General features: G+C 36.7%; 2 protein-coding genes and 1 non-coding gene across 3 annotated transcripts; 2 read left to right on the plus strand and 1 right to left on the minus strand.

The window, feature by feature from the left end:
• Positions 1–1,134: 1,134 nt before the first annotated feature.
• On the minus strand, positions 1,135–1,560 carry LOC145565649 (uncharacterized). Its single transcript, XM_081625583.1, has 2 exons — positions 1,412–1,560; positions 1,135–1,309 (listed from the first exon to the last, which is right to left on the minus strand). The coding sequence occupies exons 1-2, from the start codon at positions 1,558–1,560 to the stop codon at positions 1,135–1,137; spliced, it is 324 nt and encodes a 107-aa protein (XP_081481709.1).
• A 4,397-nt stretch (positions 1,561–5,957) lies between these two features.
• On the plus strand, positions 5,958–6,064 carry LOC145565829 (small nucleolar RNA R71). The gene has a single exon (XR_014095201.1). It is a non-coding gene; the product is annotated as a small nucleolar RNA R71 (small nucleolar RNA).
• Positions 6,065–12,265: 6,201 nt separating this feature from the next.
• LOC145564470 (peptidyl-prolyl cis-trans isomerase FKBP42-like) lies at positions 12,266–18,098 on the plus strand. The gene is made up of 8 exons (XM_081624776.1): positions 12,266–12,423; positions 13,886–13,960; positions 14,554–14,736; positions 15,249–15,338; positions 16,039–16,223; positions 16,330–16,452; positions 16,597–16,749; positions 17,579–18,098. Exons 2-8 carry the CDS (start codon positions 13,924–13,926, stop codon positions 17,903–17,905), a joined length of 1,098 nt encoding a protein of 365 aa, XP_081480902.1. The 5' UTR covers positions 12,266–12,423; positions 13,886–13,923; the 3' UTR covers positions 17,906–18,098.
• Positions 18,099–18,394: the final 296 nt, after the last annotated feature.

Here is an 18,394-nt window from a genome sequence, read left to right on the forward strand (position 1 = left end):
ATCGTCCAAAAATCAATCAAGAATCAATAATCCAGAGTAACAACCCAAGCTAAGGTATATGTCCAAACAAATCACAATTCACAAATAAGTTCAAAGATAGAGAAGAAAATTGATCACAAAACCTTTTTGAACTTGTCGATTAGGCCCAAATCTGATGTTAATCCCCTATATAAATGCTAAATAACAATTCCAAGACTCCAATTTGCTCTAATATGAATGAAATCAAAAACCCCTATTTCAATTGAAAAAGTTAGGGTTTGCACAAGAGTGTGATTTGGGGAGAATAGGTGAATTGGTGGTATTAGGGTGGTTATAGGGTGGCTAAAAGTGGTCGCCGGCGGCCAGAGGTGACTCGCCGGCGGTGGTTGTGAGGGTCGGAGGTGTAGGCTGCTAGGAGAATGATGGAGCAGTAGGAAAGAGTCGTGGGTTTTGAGAAGCAGGGGAGTGAAATTGTGATAGACTTAGAACATGTGGGCTGCTAATGGGTTGTAAAAGAGGAGCTATAGCTCACTCGTAAAGGAGCTCTCGCTTGGGCATCCCATGGGGTGCAGTAGCAACGAGCTATAGCTCGTTCATCGAGTGAGCTATCGCTCAGGCTGCTGATTGCTCTCGATCTATGCGAGCTAATTCACGAGCTATCACTGCTTCGCACTGCAGGTAAAACGTCAACTTCACAGGCTTGTAACTTTTGATTCTAAGTCATATATAGGCGTGTGACCTATCGTTGGAAAGCTCTTCAAGTCTAGTTTCCAACCCAACTTGAATCATATCAATCCGACCTCTATAACTAAAGTTATGGCTGAAAGAGTGGACGAAGGTCTATTTTGACAATTTCTTTATTTGCATGCTGGTTTGTTTTTGCACGAAAAATCAGCTTCTGACCTTTGTCACTAAAACCCTGTACTTAACATCCATAAACCACCTGAAATCATTCAATAAAATCTTGAACACCACTCTAAAAATCATTAGCATCGTTAGTGCAAGAAATCAGTGGAATTATTAAAAATCGAATTCAAGTGAATTCAAAAATTAAAAAAAAAAAAAACTACGAAAACAACTGAACTAAGCTAAATATCGGGTTGCCTCCCGATAAGCGCTCATTTAGAGTCGTGAGCTTGACTTCTTACCTCAACTTCAAGTATCATTATGTGGGTTGGAGAGATAAATCGTCTCCAATCCACCAATGAAAGCACCTTCGGTATAGAGTTTCAAACGTTGTCCGTTCACCTTAAATTTGGAACCATTTTCACCAGCAACTTCAATAGCTCCATGATCTTTAACCTCAGTGATGGTGAAAGGTCCGGACCACCTAGACTTAAGCTTAACCGGGAAGAGTCGAAGTCGTGAATTGTGTAGCAGAACTTTATCACCAACATTTAACTCACGTTTTTAAATCATCTTGTCATGAAACTTTTTCGTTTGCTCCTTATACAACCTATGGTTTTCATAAGCTTCTAGTCGAAGCTCATCTAACTCATTCAATTGAAGAAGTCTCGCTTCACCGGCCTTTTCTAAGTCTAAATTAATCTCCTTGACGGCCCATTGTGAAAGGTATTCCATTTCGACCGGTAAATGACATGCCTTGCCATACACCAACCGATACGGAGTTGTCCCTAACGGAGTCTTGTAGGCCGTTCGCAATGCCCACAATGTATCGTCCAACTTCAATGACCAATCTTTACGGGACTTGTTGACAACCTTTTCAAGGATTCTCTTGATTTGTCGATTGGATACCTCAACTTGGCCACTCGTTTGAGGATGATAGGCCAAGCCAACCTTGTGGTAACCCCATGTTTCTTGAGAAGAGCCTTAAAGATTCGTTGATGGAAATGAGAACCACCATCACTAATAACAACTCTTGGGACTCCGAAACGTGGGAAGATGATCTTCTTAAATAACTTCATAACGACCTTTGAATCGTTAGTTGGTGACGCAATAGCTTCGACCCACTTAGTAACATAGTCGACAGCAACCAAAATGTACCGATTCCCGCTAGAGGAAGGGAATGGTCCTATGAAATCAATTCCCCATACATCAAAAGGCTCAACCTCAAGAATTCCATTTTGTGGCATCTCTTGCCTCTTCGATATATTCCCTGTTCTTTGACACTCATCACATGCATTGCAAAAGATACGAGCGTCCTTGAATAATGATGGCCAATAGAAACCACATTGAAGTACTCGATAAGCAGTCGCAGTAGAACCAAGATGTCCACTGGAAGGTAGATTATGGCAATGATAAAGGATACCATGAGTATCCCAATCTGCTACACATCTCCGAAACATCCCATCAGCACACTTACGATACAAAAATGGATCATCCCAAAAGTATCGCTTAGCATCATGGTAAAACTTCTTACGTTGTTGGTAAGTCAAATCCGGAGGATGTGAACCACCTACACAAAAATTAGCATAGTCAGCATACCATGGAGATATAGAAGAAACAGAGAATAAATGATCATCAGGGAAAGAGTCATTTATAGGGATATTCGAAGTAGACTGAAATCTCAATCGAGAGAGGTGGTTTGCAACAACGTTCTCTGCGCCCTTTTTATCTCGAATCTCTAAATCGAACTCTTGGAGGAGCAAAATCCATCGAATTAGCCTTGGTTTAGCCTCTTTCTTTGCTAGGAGATACTTCAGAGCGGCATGGTCAGTGTGGACGATCACTTTCGAACCAATGAGGTAAGTTCGAAACTTGTCAAGAGCCTACACAATAGGTAGGAGCTCTTTCTCTGTGGTGGCATAATTCATCTGAGCCTCATCCAAGGTTTTACTAGCATAGTAAATGGCATGCAAAACCTTGTTCTTTCGTTGTCCAAGCACAGCTCCCACAGTATAGTCACTCGCATCACACATGATCTCGAATGGCAAATCCTAATCCGGAGGTTGTATGATTGGAGCAGTTATCAATGCCTCCTTAATCCTGTTAAAAGACTCCATACAAGCATCAGTAAACTCAAATGTGGCATCCTTAAGCAATAATTGAGTGAGGGGTTTCGCTATTTTCGAAAAATCTTTTATAAATCGGCGATAAAACCCTGCATGACCAAGAAAACTTCTCACACCCTTGACATTCACGGGAGGGGGAAGTTTCTCAATCACCTCAATTTTTGCTTTGTCAACTTGGATGCCACGATCAGAAATAAGATGACCAAGTACCACTCCTTCATTGACCATGAAGTGGCACTTTTTCTAATTGAAGACCAAATTGACGTCAGTACAACGTTTAAGCACCTTAGAAAGATTATGCAAGCACATATCAAAGTCAGAACCATAAACACTGAAATCATCCATAAATACCTCCATGATGTTCTCAATGAAATCAGAGAAAATGGCCATCATACACCTTTGAAATGTCGCAGGGGCATTACACAACTCAAATGGCATTCTGCGATAAGCAAATGTACCATAGGGGTATGTGAACGTTGTCTTCTCTTGATTTTCTGGATGAATGGGAATCTGAAAGAAACCTGAATATCCATCCAAATAACAGAAAAAATTATATTTTGCTAATCTTTCAAGCATTTGATCTATAAAAGGTAAGGGGAAGTGATCTTTCAAGGTGGCCGTATTCAACCTGCGATAATCAATACACATACGCCAACCTGTGACAACACGAGTAGGAATTAGTTCATTCTTATCATTTTTAACAACAGTTGTCCCCCCTTTCTTAGGAACGACTTGTACCGGGCTCACCCACTTAGAATCTGAGATGGGGTAGATGATGCACGCGTCAAGAAGTTTCATTACCTCTTTCTTCACCACCTCTTGCATATTAGGATTCAATCGACGTTGTGGTTGGATGCAAGGGCGATGATTCTCTTCCAAATTGATTCTATGCATACAAAAATTAGGACTTATCCCTGTAATATCGTCAATGGTATACCCGATTGCCTTTTTATGCATGCGAAGCACAGTCAAAAGCTTAGAAACTTGGCTGTCATCGAGTTTAGCACTAACAATTACAGGGCATTCCTCATTATCATCAAGAAATGCATATTTAAGATGAGAAGGCAAAGGTTTTAACTCTACCTTTTTTACTTGTGACTCAGAAGTAGAACAAATAGTTTCCATTACCTCAAACCCCTCAGTGTTAGGGGCATCCAAGTCACGAATCAAGGAGTCAATCTCTGCATCTCCTTCTCCTTCAGAAACCTCCAGGGTGAGAACAGCTTCTAATGGATCATTAGCTAACTCACGAGGCGTATCATCTCTCACAATCTCATCAAGCACATCAATCCTGCAACAAGTATTCTCAAGCATAGGCGACTTCATCGCATTGGTTAGATTAAAAGTCACTGTATCATCACCAACAGACAAAGTAAGAGACCCAGACTTGACATCAATAACAGCACCTGCAGTACACAAGAAAGGTCTGCCTAAAATGATCGGGATATTTCTATCCTCCTCCATATCCAGAACTACAAAGTCAACAGGAATGAAAAATTTTCCAACCCGAACGGGGACATCCTCCAAAACACCTAAAGGGTATTTTATAGAACGATCCGCCATTTGCAAGGTGATTTGTGTGCATTTTAAAGCTCCCATATTCAACCTGTTACAAATAGAAAGAGGCATAACAGACACACTAGCACCTAAGTCACATAAAGCTTTATCAATGAATAATGCACCTACATGACATGGAGTGGAAAAACTACCAGGGTCCTTAAGCTTAGGTGGGGATTTATTTTGCAATATAGCACTACACTCTGCAGTTAGAGCAACTGTTTCTACACCACCAAAGTCTTTCTTCTTAGTAATCATTTCCTTTAAAAACTTTGCATACATCGGAACTTGAGATACTAAATCAGTAAAAGGAACAGTTACCTTAAGGTTCTTGACCAAATTCAAGAACTTACCAAATTGTTGATCTATTTTGGTCTTTTGCATTCGATGTGGGAATGGCAGCTTTGCTCGATGGATGGAGGCTCGGAACCTTTCTTTTTCTCTTTCTCGACATTACTTGTCTTAGCTTTCCCATCCTTCGAGGTGGGAACATCATCCAAGGCCTTCTCTACAACCTTGCTAATCTCCTTCTCAAGATTTGCATCATCAATAGGCATTTGTGGTCCTTCATAGCTAACACCACTACGAGTGGTGATAGCATTAGCGGTCTCCTTAGGGACAGGTTGTCCTGGTAAGTGGCCAGGTTGCCTTTGGATATTGGTACCTGCTACTTGTGCAAGTTGGTTCTCTAAATGCTTTGTCGTGTTTTTCAACTCCTTGATGCTATCTTCAGTGTTTTGCTTCATGGATGTCATCATTCTCATGAGGTCAAACATAGTAGGCTCTTGAGTGCTAGCATTGCCATGAGTAGGTTGTTGAGGTGGTCTATTGAAACCCGGAGGAGCATGATGAGAGGCTCCTTGTTGATTGAGTGGAGGCCTTACAACATATTGCTGAGGTTGAGGGTTTTGAGGCTGTGACCACTGTTGCTGAGGTTGAGGATTTTGAACATTGTTGCTTTTATATGAAAAGTAGGGATGATTCCTCCAACCTGGATTGAATGTGTTAGAATATAGGTCATTTGGTTGCCTTTGTTGAAAGGCATTCACCTGCTCCATTTGATTGGTATCTTAAGAATTCTGAGCACATTGATATCCAAAGTGACCCTGTATACCACACAATTCACAAAAAAAATTAGTTTGCAGAGGTTGAGAAGACATAACATTAACAGATACAAGAGAGGAGTCTTGAGTGGCCTGTAATGCATCAATCTTTGCAGTTAATTGAGCCATCTGAGAAGTCAAGATTGAATAGGCTTCAACTTCCATCTTCCCTTTCTTTGCTCGCATTTTTGGAGAAGAGAAATGATTGGCTGCAAGATTTGCAAGAAAATCATACCCTTCCTCGCTCGTCTTGTCAAGGAACACACCACCTGCGGCAGAGTCAACAATACATTTAGTCTCGGGTTCTAGTCCGTTATAGAAAATACGAACAAGATTCCACTTCTCAAAATTGTGATGCGGGCATGATCGTTGAAGATCCAAGAATCTATCCCATGCTTCCCTAAGAGATTCCCCCGACTCTTGAGAAAATGTTGATATTTGATGTCGAATTTTTTCAGGAGGGAAATACTCTTTGAGGAATGCTTGAGAAATTTTTCTCCACTCCGTCTTCTTGACGGTATTCAACCATTTTTGAGCTCTGATAACTTGTTATTTGATATGATTTTAGGGTGATTTTGAGCCTTGTTTACTCGATATATTGGCATTTTGGTTCACTTCTATCCTATTTTCGTTCAATTTTTGTGTATCCCTTGCTTCACGGGTTGTTAGTGTTTTTGTTGAGATTTTAGGTCCAAAAACGATCATTTGAGGCATATGGATGATAAACCAAGGATAGAAGCCGTGACAATGGAGCAAAACCGAAGAAAATGTGAAGAGAAGGGCCTAGAAGACCCTGCACGGATGTGCTATGTCCTGCACGGCCGTGTAGGACAGTCCCAGCCAAACCAAGCTACTGCCCGATTTGGCACGGACGTGCAAGGCTTCAGCACGTCCGTGCATCTCAGCCAGCACGTCCGTGCCATAAGCTGCACGCCCGTGCAGTTAGCCTGGCCCAAATTTGAGCTACTGCCCAAATCTGCACGGCCGTGCTTAGGGTGGCACGTCTGTGCCACTTTGGCTGCACGTCCGTGCCACCTCTGGCACGTCCGTGCGCACCTGCAGAAAATCCCGACTCTTGTTTTCTCCGTCCTTTTTATTTGAGGGTCATATAAATACCCCCCTTGGGCTCTATTTGTACGGCATCCAAGTTTTTAGTGCTTCCTCTTAGTTTGTAATTGTAGAAACACAAATACTCTCAAATCATTAGTTAGATTTTAATTATTAGCTTGGAATTTTCAATCTCAATCATTGTAGAAGACAAGCTCCACCATTGTTATTCAAGTTCAAGCTTCTAGTAATATTTTTCTTACTCTTTTCCCCTATTTCTTCTTGCTTTGTTGTTAATTATTTGTTTGATTCTTGTATGTTTAGATTGTTAATTAGCTTAATTCTTAGTTTAATTATGCTCATGAGTTGTTTGAAATCCTTAATTGCTTTAATCTCCATGGATTGTGAGTAGTCTAATTTTCTAGGGTTTGGGTAAAACCCTCAATGTAGTCACTAATTACTTGTTGCATGTGCTAATTTGGTACTTGTTGGGTGTTAATTAGTTGAGCTTAAGTGGTTTAATTGCTTAGTTCTTGTATATGGCCATTGCTAGAACTATTATCCAAGCTTTCTCAACGAAGGATCGAGAGATGAACTTGAGTTAGCTCCCTTATGCTTGATTGACTTGAAATGCCATGAGAATAGGAATTTCTAGTCAAGGGAATGTTTATGTCATCGTGATTATGCTTTAACACTTGTTTTATGCTTTGTAACCACGAGAGTAGGTTGTATTCGTGATTCAAGTAATCCCTCTAGCTTGAGAGAGTAGTTGGGTGATTTAGATGACTTCCCCTATTATACCCCTTATTTACCTTGTTTATGCATGCTAATCGTGATTTGTGATGAAGTTGAGTGGTATAACCCGAGCCCTAGAATCCTCTAAATATTGTTAATTTCCCCTAGCTTTAGTTAACTGGAACTAGTAATTGTTACACCTAATCAAACCAACTTCAACTTCACTTAGCTTATTTATGCGGTAGTATTTCGGTGGTTGATTCAACGCCTCTCTTGGGTTCGACCCTTTCTTACCCTTGCTATTAGCTAGTGAGACCAAGATAGGACTTATTCTTTGGTAGGCTCAACGACGGCCTATCAAGCTCTATCGCGAAGGGAAAATTCGAACAACATCACTCGCAATTGATCTTGAGTGACTCCTTTGTGATGAACAGTGGAGCACAATTGTTGAAATCGCTGCAAGTGATTAATTGGCTTGTCAGTAGAATGGCCGCTAAACTGATTTTGTTGGACCATACCGAGCAATGCGGGTTTAATTTTAAAGTTCTCTGCAGTGATTGCTGGCATTTTAAGACCCGTTGGAATGCCATCTTGGGATGGTACCCCGAAAGAATTAAGAGACCTATTATCAGTCATCTCTTTGCGTGTGTCAGACTGTGTTGTAGAGCTCTTCTGTGAGTGGGTCTTTTTCTGCTTCCCTTTCCCTTGTTTTTTGATTTGCCTAAGGGTCTTGTCCAAGTCCGGATCCGTAGGGATCAAATCACCTGTTCGTTTTGACCTGGGCATAAATAAAAAGAAAAGAAAGCAATGAGAATGTCCCAATTGAAACTAGAAGTTCCAATGGGACAATGGAAACAGTTCAAACAATCAAACTAAAACTAATAGAATCTAGCCGTCTCCCCGGCAACGGCGCCAAAAACTTGATGAATAAAAAGTAATACCGCAAGTGCACGGTGTCTGTTGTTAGCAGAGACTTAGCAAATACGGGTCGAATCCCACAGGGAGACATTTTCTATTAGTTTTTGTCCAATTATATAAACTATTTCAACAAACGAAGAGTAATTTGATGATCAATTAACTAAAGTAGGACAATAATGAAAATAAGGTTGTTCTCAAATAGATTAAAGTCTAGGGCATACGTTCGGCCCACCATGCTTATACCAATCCAAGAAATGCAAACAATCCATTAATAAACAAATTATGTCGAATAATTAAAGCACTTGTTAATCCTACGGTCGGGAATTAACACTTACGAATTAACATATGTAGTTCGGTCGCTAACATAATCAAATTCGCCAATTGTAATTAAGCCTCTAAAAATATGATCTTTCAATTCTAATTTTTATTAGCTAAATAATCAACTCATGATATTGGCCAATTACATGAATCAAACAATAAAGCAAAAATCAATTGGAATTATTCAAGCCCTAATCCATAAATTTATAAATAATTAAGCACAATTAATCAAGGTATAAACATGGCTTCCCTCACTTAGCCCTAGAAAACGACTACTCACTCATAATTGAAATAAACAATACAAAGGAGATAAATAAACTAGAATTCATAATTAACAGAATAAAGAACGAAAGATTGAATGAAATACCTCAATGATTGAATTAATGGAGAATAATAAACTAGGGTTCTACAATGGAGAGAAAACTAGGAAGTGTTTAATCTCGAAAAATAAAGCATAAGAGGCAAAATAAAATCCTCTCCCGTATTTATATTTTTGCCTCATCCTAAATAAAATAAATAAATAAATACATAAGCTATAATTCTATTGGATGATAATTGATGACGTGGCACGATACTCGACTTGATCACGTCAGACGACCAAGAAACGCTGGAGCAGCAACGAGCTATAGCTCGTTTATTGAGTGAGCTCTCGCTCACTGATGTCGTGAAAGATAGCAGGGCTGAGCTATAGCTCTCTAACGAGCGAGCTATCGCTCCTCGTCGAATGTAGCTACTGCCTTGGCGAGCTAGCTGGCGAACTATAGCTCGCATAGGACTTTGCATATGGCAGTGATGAGCTAATATGCGAGCTAGCTGGCGAGCGATAGCTCGCAGCTTCCTTGGCTTGCGGCCTTACTGAGCTAGTACTTGAGCTATAGCTCGAGCTTAGCTCGATACAAGAATGCTTAGCAACTCGAATTGTCAATACACCAAAGGCCTAAAACGATCTCGAACTTGCAATAGGGACTACGAAACAACTCCGATTTGCTTCAAGGAATCTACATACATATATAAGCACAAGGTTAATGAATCATCAGCCTCAAATCAACATCCCTCCATCCAACGACTATTCGACAAATGCTGAATTCTTCCGAGAGCTTCCAAATAGCTATGAGAACTACTTGAAACATTAAGAAAACACAAACGGAGCATAATACAGCACGATAGTGATAACCTATGCATAATTGACTCTAAACTAACGACTAAGAGACTAAGAAGTAACTAAAAAAACAATGAAAAATGTGCCCAACAATCCTATACAAATATGTTTTATCATATGCTAATTTCCAAGAATCCTAGATTCAATACCAACCAAGCAATTATACAAAATACTCAGTAATATTTACATAAATTATTATTTTATTATTATTATTGTATTCTTATTTACTTATAAATATTGGTGAACACTACCCTTTTAAATTTAGTTTTTTCAAATATACAAATATATAGTGATGCGGGACATCGCCCGGACCAATAATTAATTATACTCTACAATTAGAGTGACATGAAAAAAGTTCATGTTTGGGCTCAAATTGTATATTTTAGCTCTATATTAGGCCAGACTAGAAAAGGCATGCACTAGCCCAACTCGATATTAGCATGCTTCAGTTTGACACACACTTTTCTACCCGAGAATCCGAAATTAGGCTTGCCCTGCTCCCTTGGCCCGAAATGGGACACTATATCGAAGGTTCAATCTGACTCGTGTTCATCTCTATATCAAAGTACTTCTTAAGAATTAATTTTTAATTTGATAAATAAATACCACTTGAGGAGAAATATCATATCATACTAAGCCATATCTAAGAGTATTGTTTATTCACATGTATTTCGCATAATAAAACTTTAAAAACTACTTCATCTGTCCATTATTGATATAGTCCCTTATGGACACTTTTTAACATAGATAAGAAGTAGTTTAATTACATTGAAAAGATAAATTTACATTGGATATATGCAAAAAAGTAAAGAGAGAAAGTAAGAAAATTATATGGAAAAACAAAATTTACATGGGAAAGTTACACTTGCACAAATATTGTTGTAAATTGGAGAGAATTTTGGTAAAAAATTAATAGAAATGATTGTTGAAAAATACAAATGGGATGAACATTTTAGGACTAAAATTTAACCATAAGGAAATATCAATAAGAGACGAAGAGAGTACTTTTGTTGTAAATTGAACTAGACTACTTTTTTTTTTCCTTTCAAAATTAGGTAATGCCCACTTATTTTCATAAAATATGTTTTAATATATATATATATACACACACACACACTAAAATAACAACCGCTGATGTCATCATTGCTTACGTGTCACTTTTTTATTTAATTTTTTCCCTTCAAAATGCAAGGATGATGTCATATTTTTTTTCCTTTTTAAGCTACCCTATTTAACATAGCTTTGAAATATATTCCATTTGAATTTTTAAATTTTAAATTTTAGGTTTTCTACACATATTATGCTATTTAGTTATTTACGAGTTGTTAATAACAATTGTTAATAATATAATTTAATTGAAATTTCTTAATTAAAAATGAAAATTATGCACTTTCGGGAATTGCATATTCATATATAATTAAAAATTAGTTAGGAAAAATGAGTAAGTTATTTCCTTTTAGTACGTGTTGTTAAAAGTCTATAATTCAATTCTTATTTTAAAACTGTGCATCGCACGGGATTAATCTAGTAAGATGAATAAAAGGACCACCTAAACATGATCAAATTGACTGTATCTCATCACCCCAATCATAATATGCATTTGAAGACCCAAAAATGAAACATAAGTAGTGATGATGTTGTTGAATTGATTTGCGATTTTTTTCAAACCGAGTCGATCCCAACTTGATATTTGCTAGGCCCAACAATAAGATCAAGTGATCAAGTAAATGAAGAGCACACTGGTATTCCCCCCGAGAAACAAAATTTAATGGGGCAACTGCAAGACCATTTGAAGTCATCTAGTGATTTCCTTTCACTAAAATGGGTCAACTTTTTTTCATGAACTAATTATGTCCCAATCCACAAAATGAAGGAGGCAAACCCAATTAATCTTTTTTGTTGACAAAATTTGTCAATTTAATTGCAATATTGTAAAACAGTGAATTTTTTTTTTTAAAAAAACTGTTTATGGACAAAACCGCTACTTAATCGTAAAGATTAACTTTTATTTTCTCCGAAATAAAGTGTACACATAAATATAATCCTCTGTATACTTAAGAAGAGGAATTCTTGTCCCTTTTAAATTTAGAAAATCTTGTCCATTAAGGCTATATAAAAACATTAAATACATTCTTGAAAATTGTTTAAATATAAAAAATCATGACAAACACACATTAATTACAATGATTTACGCGTGTTTTATCATAAATTCCTAATTTTATACTCCGTACCATTTTCAAAAGTGTATTTAATAATTTTATGTAGCCATAATAATTATATATAACATTTATGGCCTTATGGGGCAATGGTGAAAAAACCATAAATTATACTCCGTACTCTGTATTTTTTTTTTTTTTTTTGAAACAACTCGGTACTCTGTATTTTTTTTTTTTTTTTTTGAAACAACTCCGTACTCTGTATTTGGTATTTCGCTATTCAATTTTGACTACGTAACACTTTAATCCAGCCACCTTTGTTCAACTTTAAGAGCGTGAGCTCCACACTCTCTCTCTCTCTCTCTCTCTCTCTCAGCAGTCCTCTTAGTGGTGCTACCTTTGACGCCGATTCCTCACTTTCTCTGTACTACCATCGGAAACATATATCCGGCGAAATTCCCGCCATTTGCGCCACCCTTGTAAGCCGCCTCTCCCTTCTCTCTTATCAATTGTCCGCCTATTACAAACAAGAAAGAAAATTTATAATTATTCTTCAGATATATTCAGAAATAACTTTATTAATTCCGAAATAAAAAAGTTTAGAAATTTAGACACCCAGATTTACGAATTCATGTTCTAATATACTAAACTATGATTTCTGATATGAAATTATAACTAAAACTATGCAGTATGGTTTGAAACATATTGATTGTATGCGAATGTGGAAATTCTTCAATTTGATATGAATTTGATGTGATATGATTTTAATGAAGTATGATGATTATGTTTAAACAAATCTTATTGGTTATTTAATTGTTTTAAGTGGTTAGATTGTTGTAAACCCAATAAGCATTATTGAAGGGTTTTTGAATTTAATTTATGTTGTGGTTTATGTATTTTAGTTCGTCTTAGATGTGATTTCATTTTCGGGACGTTATTCTTGTTCAGTGAGATTAGTGAAGTACATGAAGTTAAATTTTAAAAGTGTCTATGGAGAGTTTGGGTAGAAATTGATTCTTTTTTCGACATAGATATACAAGATCAGTTTTTAAGACGAGTGTAGTGAAAAGATAATTGAGAAATTGATTGAATTTGGGAAGCTGTTATGTTATTGAAATTTTGGTTATTTATCCACTATGGGTATTGAATCTAATCAATTATAAAATGCAAATGGAATCTTGTGGTTTTGTCGATCTTGGAATGTGACTCGATGCTGTAATATTATGCCTTTGAATATGTTTATAAAGCAACAATGTGGTCATAAACTCATAATTCCTTGGTATTGTGTAATGTGTTGTGATGTCTTAAGGAGGGGAGTTTTGCTGGATGAATGTGTTGACTGTGCCGATTAGTGTTGGCAGAAAGGTCTTCTTTGAAAGTATTTGTATAATTAATGGAAATTAATAATATATGGCCCAAAATAATCTTTCATAAAAGAGTTTGGCATGGTAATTAAGATTTTTAGTGGGCAGTGAAAGTATAGTAGGTGCTTGATTGAGTATATGAGAGAATGAAAGTTATATTAGTAGATCAAAGGTTGCTTGTGGGTAGAGAGAGAAGAAAATCTAGGGATTAAGAGAAATGAGGTTGATTTGATAGAGAGAGATGATTTGTATTTAACTTCATGGAGGAAGGCGAAAAAAATTTGGGACATCCATATGTGGGAAGTGTGAAAACCATTGCTGATTGAATATGGGTCTTTGGTTGGCTATTGTAGACTTGTGTCTGTGGCACTGGGAATGGAGATTGCGGCAATGCCAATGTTTGATCACAAATTGAGAAATAAAATTATATTCAGAAGCTCTCAAAATGTTCCTTTTATTTTATTCATTTCACGCATGAATTGGGGTTTTAAAAGTTCACTATTTAATTCAAGGGATTAATTTTCATTTTAAGTTTGGAATTAACAAAATTTTGATATGAGCTTGGTTTGCTAAACAGGTACTGTAGAAGACCCCATTGTGCTATTGTAAAGAAAAATGGAGGATGAAGTAGAGCAACAGAGTCAATTAGTAGGTACAGAGTTTCCTATATTCAACCTTTTTTTTTTTTAAATTTTTTTTTAATAAAGGCTTTGTTGTTGTTGCTGTTGTTGGGATATGTTTATGCAAGACTGTTATGCATCTTCCAGTGTCCCTTTCCAAGTTTCGAGTGTCTCTTTTTCTATGGGAATTAAATTCTCCTATTGCTATAATTTTTATGCCAATTTAGATTTATGTATGGGATTTCTGGGGAAGGGAGAAGGTCCATCCGTCCATGTGACTTAGACAGACAGGGCATATGGTTAGTGAAGCTTTGAGTTGAACCTTTGGGATTGGAGGTAGCATTTTTAGCTCTATGGAGTTTTGTTTTTTTTAATAGTTTAAAAATGATGAATACACCCAGCTATGGATTGTTGCATTATACTATAATGTCATCGGGTGTTGATTCAATAATTTTCAATTTTAAATTCGAGTCAATTCGACGTTGTTTTACCACCAGATTGAAGGTTTTATACTACCTGTGAAGTCATGCTGGGAAATTCTGTGGTACAGTCCTATGATACATTGCTTTTTAGACTCTGGAGTTCTATCTTTTTAAACATCTCAGATTGCCATACTCCTGTGTAGGTGAAGATAAAGAGAATGATATTGTTACTGAGAAGGCAGCATTTACTCATGAGGAGCCATATCAAGATGGTAATACCCCCCCAAAATCGGATGCTGATATTGAGGTTCTTCATGAGAAAGTTACCAAGCAAATTATTAAGGAAGGCCATGGTGAAAAACCATCCAAATATTCCACATGCTTCGGTCAGTATTCTGTCACAACCTTCCTTATGATTGTTAAATGCTGATTTTGCTGAGCATTCAATTTGTTGGAAAATAATTCTCATTGTTCATATAGATGGTAATTTTTTCACCTTTCATTGTCTTAAAGTACCATACCATGTCTATTATAACTTGATGACACTTGAGTACTTGATGTTCTTCTTTTGTGGAAAACTTTAAACAATGGTACTGGTACTCTCCATTTTTATTTTAATTTTTTTTTAATCTATATATTTATTATTTGTATTAAATTTTTATGATACTCTTGGTCTTGAAATGCACCTGTGACATAAATTGATTAAATTTTGTTTGGCACATCTCCGTTGCTCTAAATCGTGACTGTATTTGTCAATTTTTTTTCACATGTCTAGATTTACAATTTCAAAATAAGGTTTTGGTAGTTACTCAGTACTGTACTTGCGGAGAGTAAAATCAGCTTCTCATTTCTCCCTTCATAGCCCTTATATGATTGTGTATTTCTCCCCTTCTGATAGTGCATTACAGGGCGTGGACTGAGAGCACACAACACAAGTTTGAAGACACATGGCTGGAGCAACGGCCAGTAGAACTAGTTCTGGGCAAAGGTATTTTCTTTTTGTTTGGCTATGAGATGATATATTTACTTGTTACAAACTAAATGCTGGTTTATCGACTAGACATTGAATTATATATTATGAAAAATCCTGCAATGCGTTATTGGACAATGTTTCTGTTTTCTTGCTGAAAGTGAATTAAAGGTTCATGTAAGGACTTAAGGGGCCATTGAAAGATTTGAAGGTATGACTTGTGACTTATGAGGCACTGATTTGAAGGTTTATAACACCGACCACTGCTAGCTTGTCTATTACCTGACTATCTATAAGTGTATACCTGTATTGTGATATGAATTTCATCATCCTATTGTGGTTACTATCTCTCTTTTCCCACCTCACACCTGTGCTTATGTTACAATGTTACAAGCACATATCCAAGAGCTGCTGCACCTGACTGCAGTGCACTTCCATGCATGTATTCTGGATTTTGACTCCATGAATTGTCCAAATTCCAAATGCTTAGCGTCTTGTCTCCTTGTCATCATTGAAATTTGTTGAAGAAAATGTTATCTGATGTGAACATTTGTGGCATTATCTCACTTGTCACAAGCTATAAATGCAACAGAATTTCTGAAAGCATTTTAGTTGCAAGTTTTTGTATTTAGTTGAGTAGTTGACCTTGATGATATTCTTCCACTCATCTGGACTGTAGATATACAATACTAAGCAGGAATTATTGTTTCTTTGACAGAGAAGAAAGAGATGGAAGGCTTAAGAATTGGTATCTCAAGCATGAAGTCTGGAGAACGTGCCCTTATACATGTTGGTTGGGAACTAGGCTATGGAAAAGAAGGAAGCTTCTCCTTTCCAAATGTTCCACCCATGGCAGATATTATTTATGAAGCTGAACTCATTGGTTTTGATGAAACCAAAGAAGTATGAAATTATCTTTCAGATTTAATATTAACTGTGTTGTGTTATCTGGAAGTTTATTTTTCCTTTTCATCTATTTATATTAAATCAAATGGCAAATGTGATGTAGGGTAAACCACGCAGTGACATGACAGTTGAGGAAAGGATTGGTGCTGCAGATCGCAGAAGGATGGATGGCAATGCTTTATTCATGGAAGATAAACCGGAGGAAGCCATACAACAGTATGAAATGGTGACTTCCTTGATTACTCAATCAATCAATCAATCAATCAATCAAAGCCTTGATTACTGTTATCATATTATTGTCATGTCTTGTTTTTGCTTCATATTAGATCTCAAATGTTTAATATATGTGTGTTATCTCCTGATGCATTAGGCAATAGCATATATGGGAGATGATTTCATGTTCCAGCTTTTTGGAAAGTACCATGATATGGCTTTGGCTGTCAAGAATCCTTGTCATCTCAACATGGCTGCATGTTTCATAAAGCTCAAGCAATATGAGGATGCCATTATGCAATGCGGCATTGTGAGTTACTTCTCTCATAGTCTCATTAAAGAGTTCAGCTTGTCTTTCCTGATTTGGTAATATAATGCTACTGCTAAGGCATTAAAAAGTTCTGGCATCACCTATTCTACTGACAGCATTACAGAAAAGCTCTTTGGGGGTCCGTTTGTTTAATATGTGAAAAATTCCTTTCATATGAACTATACAGCTTTGATTTTCTGTACTTTTCCTCAATTTAGCTTCTCAGCATGATTGTCTATGCTGTTATGTTGTACTAAGTATATGCCAGGTTCTGTTAATAAGCATACAAGTCCTGGATGTGTTTTGCTCTTCCTCGTGATAATATAAAACATATTGCTAGCCTCAGATTAGGATATACATATATCCAGTGTTAATGAGGAGTCAGGACCTATATATATATATATATATATATGTAATTTTGTATCATGCATTTGTGTTGGTGTACCAAAGGCCTGTCTTTGAAAGTGAGGACCTATGTTAATGTATCGTCCATATTTACCCTTCAAATGTTTCTCATAGACCAAAAGCATTTTAGCAATTATCACATCATCTCTTCTTTTTTTCTGTATATCAAGTTTGTATCCTGAAGAAGTGTACAGAAGCTACTATGTGACTTATTTTGTTTATTACTAAATCCAACAAGTGACGTTAGAGTTTTTTTTTGGATGAACTTAGGTCTTCAACCCTTCATTACTACTACTACTGCTACTATGTGTTATGTATGAAGTGTGAAGTATACTTTTTAATAGTTGGTAATCTTCAGTTATCTACTTTTCTGTACCCCATCTATTGACACTGAATACTTGCTGGATGATTCACTCACTGTTAGGTCTTAGCTGAGGATGGAAACAATGTGAAAGCTCTGTATAGACGAGGAAAAGCAAGAGCAGAACTTGGGCAAACAGAAGCAGCAAGAGAAGATCTTCTCAAGGCTCGCAAATATGCTCCTACTGACAAAGCAATTGTGAGGGAGTTGCAGTTGCTTGCTGAACATGAAAAGGTTATCTATCAGAAGCAGAAAGAGATGTACAAAGGCATACTAGGACCAAGACCTGAACCCAAGCCCCAAAAAACCAATTGGTTAGCTTTCTTTTTTCAATGGTTAGTCTCGTTATTCTATAGGATTTTTAATCGAAAAACACAGAAAAATGAATAATTTAATATATGGCTCCCAAAAATGGTCTGTAGCTATCCTTGAATCAAGCCAGAATGGTTTTCGGCTGTCAAACTGTAATTGTATGTCTAAATACTAGTTACTTTATATGTTATGGAGTATTTTTGAAACTTGAATTGCTGTTCCATGTATCAGCTACCTTTGCTGAATGAAGCTTATTTTGTTAAACAGTCAATCCCATGGTTCCAATTTAGTTTGCCACTCTATCAAGTCACACAGTTTTAGATGAAGTTTACAATCGTGTATTTGTGACTATCAATTGTTATTTTAATACTGTACTTCGTTTAAATTTAGAGGTTATATTATGGTTTGGTGGACAGTGGAATAATACTCTGGTAAACTAGAATGGGACGAATGAAAAAAATGGGATAAATTAAAATGTGACAAAGGGAGTAAGTTAAATTGAAAAACAATTCGACCTCTATTGACCTAGGCTACTATTACGTAGTACTTTCTAACCTAAAAACAATT

This window comes from Chenopodium album, chromosome 10, assembly GCF_948465745.1.
Source record: "Chenopodium album chromosome 10, dcCheAlbu1.1, whole genome shotgun sequence".
Classification (NCBI taxonomy): domain Eukaryota; kingdom Viridiplantae; phylum Streptophyta; class Magnoliopsida; order Caryophyllales; family Amaranthaceae; genus Chenopodium; species Chenopodium album.